Raw genomic sequence first — 9,552 nt, 5'->3', positions numbered from 1 at the left:
TAATTAAAATAGAATGGTCAACTGTATCAAAAGCTGCAGTCAAATCTAATAAAACTAAAACTGAACATTCACCAGCATCCTCTGCCATCAATAAATCATTAGTCACTCATAAAAGAGCAGTTTTAGTACTATGGTCTGCTCTAAAACCAGACTGAAATCTCTCAAAAATTTTATTCTCATTAACGACCTTCAGCAATTGCTTCACTACTGCCTTTTCTATTATTTTTTAAATAAAAGGTAGTTTAGAGATAGGTCTATAATTATTTTCAACTGCAGGATCTAATGAAGGCTTCTTCAGGAGCGGTTGGACCGTAGCAATCTTTAGCTCCTCCGGAACACATCCAGAAACAAAAGAACTGTTCACTATAGACAGTAGAATAGGACCTATAGATCCAACCACTTCTTTAAACAGTCCGGAACCACATCATTAAACAACTAGAAGGTTTCAACTGTTGCACAATCTCACAAATATCCTGCTCTGATACTGGTGAAAAGGAATCCAACAATACCTCCCTACAACCTGGATTATCCTCACATTGAACCAAAGGAGGGGAAATTGAAGCCCTTATATTTGCGAACTTGTCCACAAAAAATGACATAATAGATCTACAATCTATAGGACTCAATGCAATACTAGGCCACGGGTTTGTCAAATCGTTAATTGCATTAAATAAAAACCTAGAATTGTAACGGTTGGTTTCAATTAAATTAGAAAAATAAGCAGATCTCACAGCTTTAACTGTCTTATTAAAAGACACCAATAAACCCTTCCAACGCTCAAAATACACATGAAGTCTAGTAGACTTCCAAATTCGTTCTGCTTTCCGACACTTTCTCAGTGTTCATCTGTTCATTCACTTATGATCTCCTGATTTCTGTTTCTATGTGCTGCTGTGACATGAAGCCGAGATCTCTGAACAGCTAAAGCAAATGAGTAAGTTGAATTTAATATAAAAATGTCATAGGTTTGACACATCACTTAATTTATGTTTAAAATATATAAATGAGCATTTACTAGTAAATTATGTGTTAAGTATTATTGGTGACACTTAACAATAAAGTCCTATTAGTTAATGTTACTAACATTAACAATGAGTAAGACATTTCTTTAGTGGGTTAATACCTAACATTTTTAATGTTAGTTAATAGTAAACTGCTCATTATTACTTCATGTTAGATCAGATCCATTAAATAATATTTACAGGTGTAACTTTTGATTTTAACAATATATTAGTGAATGTTGAAGTTAACATGAAGTATTTTTTGTTGTTCATATTAACTAAAGTAGTTCAATAGTGTTAACAAATGAATCCATATTATAAATTGTTTCTGTATTGTTTGTTGCTAATACACATTGATGATTTAACTAATGTGCACATATACAACATTACTGTAATTGTTACTTCTCATTAATATAAAGTCATTCAGATGAAGAACTGATTATTAGAAGCACATGAAGAATCACACAGCATCTTCTCAGTGTTTCTGTCATGTTCATCTGTTCATTCACTTATAATCTCCTCATTTCTCTGTTTCTCTGTGCCGCTGTGACATGAAGCGGAGGACTGTGAAAAAGAATTACGTGAGTATTAAAACTGATGCAGCAAGAGTTTTGTTGTGAAACAATAGTTCATAAATGTACCATGAAAACAAGGTTGGTTACAATATATTTTGTCAACTTCACAAAATTTTAAAGATAAAATTTATATTTTTACTCTGACCATTCACATGTTGTTTTGTTCAATGTAACAGACTGGAGTGCCAAATGAGGCACTACTATACACTATGCACTTGTACACTATGTACTTATGCACTATGTACTCAACCATATAATGTGTGAATTTTATAAAGTTATTTTGTCTTTCATAATTGCAGTTTGATAGCCCCTCCCCCTCTGCTACATAATTAAAGCAGTGAAATTTGAGTGCATGAAGTGTCCAACCAGTGTTGGGGAAAGTTACTTTTAAAAGTAATGCATTACAATATTGCGTTACTCCATAAAAAATAACTAATTATGTTACTTAGTTACTTTTTATGGAAAGTAATGCGTTATATTACTTTTACGTTACTTTTTCTCATCTGGGCTGGGCTTGCTTGTTTTTTTTTTTAAATATAAAAAGTTCTATTTTTGGCAAATGTAAAAGTCCTTTCACACCAAAAGTGAAATGAATAAGCCTCAGGCTGAAGGAAATATAAATTCACATCTGTACAGTAGAGGTTGCAGCTCAAACAAGTCTGTCATAGTATTCAGCTGGTGTGCCCTCTTTAGCCACTAGAGAGCGCTTCTCCCTTCACGGACATTCTGTTATGAACTCCATTTCCCAGACTACATTGCTCTGTCTCATGTGAGATTTTTTTTATTATTATTTTTTTTATTATGCTTTAAAGGACAGATACAAAACAATACAACAGACATTATAAAGCCAGGGTAACAAAGGATAAAAGAAAAAAAATATATAAGAAAATAGAGAAAAAAAAAATACAATCAGAGACATGCGTAACCTTTACATTACTCAAAGATTTTGAAGATAGAACACAAACTTTTTAATTGCCTTTCTATTAGTACTATGTTAAATAGTACACAAGTAATTTTCCAACTCTTTATAAAACACTGTAAAACAGGGTTTTTTATTAGAAAATTAACACGTATGAATGTGAAATTTAACCAACAAAATAAAAAGATTAATAACAAAAACTTCATCATTACATTATTAAAATATCCAAAAACTACATTTTCGAAATTAAAGAGTACCTTTTCTTTGATAAACATAGAGACATCATAACATAACTTTTTAACATAACTACAGTGCCAGAAGATGTGGGGTACAGTTTCCAAGTGCAAAGAGCAAAAAGAGCAATTAACATCAATATCCTTCTTAAACTTACTGAGAAAATTTTTAACAGGATAGAATTTATGAATTATTTGGAAACAGATTTATTTTATCTTGTTTGTAACATGTGAGATGATTGCTTGCACCTGCTTCCATTTGGATCATTAGGGTCCTGCCTATATAAGCTGTGTTTGTCTCTACCATTGTCATTGAGGTTTTACATTGTTACACTGCCTTCTGAGTAGGGTTGTGCTGATAGATGATAGTATCGTGTATCGACGATAGTAGATGTCTTTGTCGATAGTCAAGACGATATTAGGCTCATTCTCCTACTAATGTATTGAATAATAATAATAATAATTATTATTATTAGGCGGCCCATTATAATTCGGCTATTATTATCAAATTGCCCCGCTTTTTCATTCAGCACTGTCACACACACACACGCGCGCAAAAATGAGGAGCCTGTAGCCGGTGAAGGAGTCTCCAACCACAAACACAGACACATATAGCCTGCTGATATAAGGTATTTCGTTGCACTTTAACAAGTAATCTGAACAGCCTATATATGTGCAATATTTTAACCGAGCCCTCATTGAGTTTAATGCCACATTTATGTTAGAAAGCATCTCATTCTTGTTTCTGTGGTGGTGCGTCGGGCTCATCATGGGGCGCGCGGTCCTGAGCGCTGTATGACTGTTGTATCTGCTTAATTTAAATTTACTCCAAATATATTAACTTACCTGTTTTAAATACTTTATATTTAACGTGTTCGTTTATGTCCAATATTTAGTGTTAAACTGTTGGTCTTTAAAATAAATCTACTTTTGATTTTCACCGTTGACTGATTTTGCAGACCTTTTAGACTGATAACTTCCGAGCGTCGATGCGGCAAACTTGTCACAGGACGCGCGGTTCTAATAGCGATGTATGATTGTTGAATCCGAATATATATGAACTAGCTGTTTTAAATATTTTTGTATATAACATGTTAGTTTATGCGTATGTTTGAAAGTATATTATTTAGATTCGTGGTGCTTCCATAGGCTCCCTCTCTCTCGTGCACGTGGTTTAAAACACCAAATAGTTATGAAATAGCCTATGACAAGTACAGGGAGTCTCTCCCACCCATGCACGATAATATCGTCTATCGGCGATCTCACGGACTGGCGATATGACGATTTGAAAAATGACCATATCGCCCAACACTACTTCTGAGTTCTTTCGGACTTGTTTATGTTTCATGGTTTTTGGATCTCTTGCCTGTTTTGTGGATTATCCTTTTGCCTTGCCCTCTGGAATTGTTTATCTTTTGGATTTACTGGTTTCGACCTTCTGCCTGTTCTTAGACCATGTACTTGGATTTTGCCCTGTTTTCAATAAACGCTGCACTTGGATCTGCAACTTATAAATCTCAGAGCAGTTCATATGACAGAAAACGTCAATCCCCTTAGATCCAGCAGCATGAATCTCCGTATTGCTTCTCTTGCATCTAAGAAGGAGCTAAGGGTGAGACGTCAGGGATTGATTGCCCTGCGTCAGAAAGGTTCGGGTGTAGGTGTATTTGCTCAGTTGTTTTGGACTATGGCCGTAGGACTCAAGTATGATGGTCCAGAGCTTATCGACATTTTAACAACTGCCTGGACTACCCTTTACCTTCATCCGAGCTGGATGAGCTTAAGACTTTGGGTTTTTGGGGTTTTATTGACTACCTCACGTACTGACATCAATTGGCTAGGAGGATCGAATGGTTTTTTTTAGCAGCCAAGATGGCTGCTATGCCAGAGTCTCCAGCTAGCATGGGTGTTACGACAGAGCTTTCAGCCGTCATGGACACCACCTTTGTGTTCCCGTTCATCATGAACGGCACCACTTAAGCTATTAAGGTAACCCCAAGGCATTTGAGACTGGTCTCTAAGTTAGAGGAGACGGCCCTGACATCGGTATGTGCCGTTAAGTCAAGCATAAGGGCCTCTGCGACAGTTCTGCTGTTTACTGTGCCTCTCACTATGGCAATGAACATTGTGAGTATGGGGACTGCAGATTGTTATTCAGCCTGTGAATCCACTCCAGTGTTTGTACCAGCCCAAGAATCTACTCCAGAGCCTACTCCTGCCAATGAGTTTGCTCTGGAGTCTGCTTCTGCCCTTGAGTTCACTCCAGAGTCAAGTCCAGGTCAAGAGTCCACTCCAGAATCCGCACCAGTCCAGGAGCCCTCAGAGTCTGCTCAAGAGCCCGCTCCCATCCAGGAGTCCTCAGAGTCCACTCCAGAGCCCACTCTAGTCCGGGAACCCTCAGAGTCCACTCAAAAGTTCACTCCAGTCCAGGAGCCTTCAGAGTTCACTGAAGAACACGCTCCAGTCAATGAGTCTGCTCCAGAGCCTGATCTGTTCCATGAGTTCGCTCCAGAGCCTGCTTCAGCCCATGAGTCTGCTCCAGAGCTCGCCCCAGTCTGAGTTTGATCCAGAGCCAGTTCCAGTCTGTAAGTTCACTCCAGAACCCACTCAAGTCTACGAGTTCACTCCCGAGCCTGCTCCAGTCTATGAATCTGTTCCTGAGCCCACTCAAGTCTACGAGTTAATTCCAGAGTTTACTCCCATCTATGATTCTGCTCCAGAGCCCACTCAAGTCTGAGTTTTTTTCCAGAGCTCACTCCAGTCTATGGGTCCACTCCAGAGTCAGTTCTGGTCTATACAAGTTCATTCGTCATGGTCGATTCCGCTCCAGAATCCGCTCCAGTCCAGGAGTCCACTCAAGTTTTTGAATTCACCTCCGATCTCGTTCCTGTCCAGGAGTCTGCTCCTAAGACACCTCCAGTTGCTCCTGAGGTGGCGGCTTTTGCTGCAGAGCCTCCCGAAGCGGCGGCCGATTCAGCTCCCCTCTGGGCGATGGCACCCACTCCTGAAATCTCAGTCTGCCCCAACACGATCAGAGAGGTCGTACCGGCACTTCCTGTTTGCTTCATGACCGCAGAGGTAATGCATGAACTGTCTGTCTGCTTCAACACGACTAGAGAGCTTGTAAATTAACTTTATGGGAAGACCTTAGTGGCCAACCTGGGAAGCCCTATGGAGGGCGCCTCTGAACTCCTTACCTGTTCTGTTACGGCCCCTGTGGCCAATACTAACCTCTCTGTGCCTTGTGTTACAGGCTTGCCTGGTCTAACCATGCTTGTTCTGACAGATCTGCCCTGGGAGTCTTCGATTTCGTCATGGTTATTTTCAGCCCTGCCTGCTCCATCGTGGGAATCTTCGAGCCCATCTGCGTGGCTGTGGTGGTCAACTGCTCTGCCGTGGGGACCTTCGAGCCAGTCTGCGTGGCTGTGGTGGTCATCTGCTCCACCGTGGCGATCTTCAAGCCCATCTGCGTGGCTGTGGTGGTCATCTGCTCCGCCGTGGGGATCTACAAGTCTGTCTGTGCTGCTGTGGTGGTCTTCTGCTCCGCCATGTGGGTCTTCAAGCCTGTCGGTGCTGCTAGGGTGGCTTTCTGCTGGACCCTGGACATTTGCTGCTTGTATTACCCAGTTAGCCCTGGAGTCCTGCATGGCCATCGTTTTCTGTTTCCCTTCTCCTGGCCCACCATCCCGCCCCCAGATGCACCTCTGTTCCACCTCCCTCCTGAACTTTTCTGAATTCGGGTGGCGTGTCTGGTATCCGCTCCGTAAGGGGGGGTAGTAATGTCATAGTATTCAGCTGGTGGGCCCTCTTTAGCCACTAGAGGGCACTTCTCCCTTCATGGACATTGTTATGAAATCCATTTCCCAGACTGCATTGCTCTCTCTCATGTGAGATGATTGTTTGCACCTGCTTCCATTTGGATCATTAGGGTCCTGCCTATATAAGCTGTGTTTGTCTCTACCAGTGTCATTGAGGTTTTACATTGTTACACTGCTTTCTGAATTATTTCGGTCTTGTTTGTTTTTTGGATCTCTTGCCTGTTTTGTGGATTATCCTTTTGCCTTGCCCTCTGAAATTGTTTATCTTTTGGATTTACTGGTTTTGACCTTCTGCCTGTTCTTGGACTGTGTACCTGGATTTTGCCTGTTTTTAATAAACGCTGCACTTGGATCTGCAACCTATAAATCTCGGAGCAGTTCATGTGATAGAGTCTTTCAGTTGTGCTGCCATTCTGGATTGCATGAAGAATATGATGCAGGAAAAGACAGTTCAACACTCTTCAAAAAGAAAAAAAACACATCAAAAGTTGTTTATCTAAAGTCATTTTTTGTTATATTGTTGAATTGAATCACCGAAGTTCAGCAGCAAAGACATTGGTTAATAAAATGTGATGTGTCATATTTTGAGTTTGTATTTCACTTTTTTTTCCATTTTGAGGAATACTGAATCTGTTTTTGTGCAAGAGACATGAGTAAATGCATGTTCACATTTAGTCTAGAACTACAGTAAGCATCATAATTACACAGTGCACACAAGACCTCTGCACTTACTCCTGATTTCTCTCAACATGGGGACAGGAGAGCTGTCAGCCAATAAACCGGAAAAGGAAGTTTCCCAGTGAAAGATACAGGAGTCATTTGCAGCACTCCACAGTCATCTTTATTTTTGGATCAGATACAGTGTTGTTGTAGGTCAGTTTTTACCTTTGCCTTGCCATCCTCAAAGGTTAGTGATGAGATACATTTCAGCAATGTGTCAAGCCCCAATAAAGGTTGTGTAATTTCTCCAAGCCAAACTCTTGTTTCCATTTCATGAGGTCCAATGCACATTATAATTGGTTCGGTTCTTCTCAAAATGATATCTCCCACCCCTGCTCCATTTGCGTTGATGTGCTCCTGAGTCATAGAAAGTTTGATGTTGTTAGCCAGTTTTGTAGGTATGACAGTTAACTCAGTTCCGGTATCCAATAAAAACTGAACATTAACGTCATTTATTGTTACACATGCATAAAGTCCATCACCTTTTTGATGAACTGCTGCTAGCAGGTGTTGCAGAGAGGGGTTGCTTAGTTTCCCTGCAACTCAACTGCATTGAGTAAGGACTGTTTTTGCTCTTGGGTGAGCATCTGGAATCTTTTATCCATGTCATCGTTACCTGCATTTTGATCTCTCAGCCTCTTTTTGCAATCCTGAATCCAGTGTCCTTCTTTGTTGCAATATTTACATCTTCCTTGTACTGTGGGTAACGCCGGACCTCCTGCTGGTCATTTATGCTGTTGTTACTGTACCTTGAGGATCCAGATTGCAAAGCTATGATTTTAACATATTGTGTCCTTTCAATCTTTACGGACCATTCAACAATCTGATTAAAGGCTGTTCCAAAGCTGTCCCAGTCATCATACCTGATTTTAAGAGCTTTGAATTTCAGGTTTTAGCCCATTAAAAATGCAGTCTTCAAAGGCATACTAATATCATTGTCAAGATCTTCACTGTTATTTAAACCAGCATGTTCCAACCAAGTTTGTCTGAAACGTTCCTCATAATCTACAACAGTTTCCCCTGTCTTCTGAATGCAAGAAGTCATTTTACTCCAGTTAATCTCTGCAGGTTTCAGTTCAAACAAAAAGGTCTTGACAGCTTCCCCTCCTGCCTCAATGTTCTCTTGGGACTCACCAACCCTGTTTTCAACATGTCCAGTTAATCTTTTTTGGTCATTGTCCCTTAAATTCAACATTAAGAACAATTGCTCCATCTAATTGATGTAGGGTGTAAATTTTCTGCAGGCGCTGAAGGACTTGCCAAACCTTTCGTGGTTGTTTGTATACATCTGGTAGTTCCTTTGACCAGTTTTCAATTTGTTCTGGTGTAGCTGGTTGGTATAATCTGCAAGGGACATGTTTTTCCGAGAGTTCGTCTCTCGCCATTCTCCTCATACTCCTCATTATCCATCTCAATTTCAGTTCTTCTGTTTTTTTTACAATAACAGGAGCGAGCCTAGCCTTTAAATTTTCATTTGTGACATGAGTTTATGTGCTGCTGGATGATTCTTGCTCACTGTCATCAGGGCTTCCTGTGGAATAATTGTCACTTTCTCCCATCAGGTAATGGTGTTATTGATTCTCTATTTCTCGGAGTTCTTTGAATGGATAGAGTGACTCTTGTTTGTCTGGTTTTCTGATTTTTAAAATTTACTTAGGTTCTGACACTTTAGATATTTCCATATCTTTCAATGGAAGGCAAATTAACTTATAGGCTAGTTCCTTAATTTTGGCACTAGGTGTTAAGGAGATTTAACCAATCACAGATCATTTTATTGGTGACGTTGAGAAAGGACGATAGGTGCGAGCTAGAAAGTTCCGATCCCTCCTGTCAGCAAGCGGAGCAAAGCGAATGAACGTGTATTCCTGAGTTCCTGATCTTAACCTTGGAATTTTACCTATTTGTGTGCGTTCATGTGGAAATGTAAGTCTATTTACTTCTTTGCGCCATTTAATATAGTTATCTGCCATGTTACCGTTTTATTCAGCGTAAATTACCGAGTTTATTGTCTCCTCAGAGTTCTCCGAACTCACGCTGACCCAGTTACCATAAATATTATAGTTTGTGCATATAAAGTTATATATTCGTTTTATTCCTTATGTATTATTGCTTTGGTGCAACATAAACCAGTTAATAAGTGTTTAGATATTGGTATTTATCATATTCTCTGTAATCCCTTTCATATATGATGATGACTCAGCACTTTATAATAGACACAGAGAAATTGCCAATCCCTGTTATACATGCTAAATGCGCCATCTAAAGGGAAATTTAAGTATTGCAGTC

At 39.8% G+C, this 9,552-nt stretch overlaps 1 protein-coding gene across 1 annotated transcript; it reads left to right on the top strand.

The window, feature by feature from the left end:
- Window positions 1-4,438: 4,438 nt before the first annotated feature.
- On the top strand, window positions 4,439-5,994 carry LOC107727111 (GATA type zinc finger protein asd-4-like). Its single transcript, XM_016536893.1, has 2 exons — window positions 4,439-4,581; window positions 4,757-5,994. The coding sequence occupies exons 1-2, from the start codon at window positions 4,579-4,581 to the stop codon at window positions 5,285-5,287; spliced, it is 534 nt and encodes a 177-aa protein (XP_016392379.1). The 5' UTR covers window positions 4,439-4,578; the 3' UTR covers window positions 5,288-5,994.
- The last annotated feature ends 3,558 nt before the right edge of the window (window positions 5,995-9,552 follow it).

Source organism: Sinocyclocheilus rhinocerous, unplaced genomic scaffold (genome assembly GCF_001515625.1).
Source record: "Sinocyclocheilus rhinocerous isolate Xijiao unplaced genomic scaffold, SAMN03320098_v1.1 scaffold2870, whole genome shotgun sequence".
NCBI classification, from domain to species: domain Eukaryota; kingdom Metazoa; phylum Chordata; class Actinopteri; order Cypriniformes; family Cyprinidae; genus Sinocyclocheilus; species Sinocyclocheilus rhinocerous.
The sequence above is the reverse complement of the archived record's forward strand: the minus strand, read 5'-3'. Positions and strand labels throughout refer to the sequence as shown.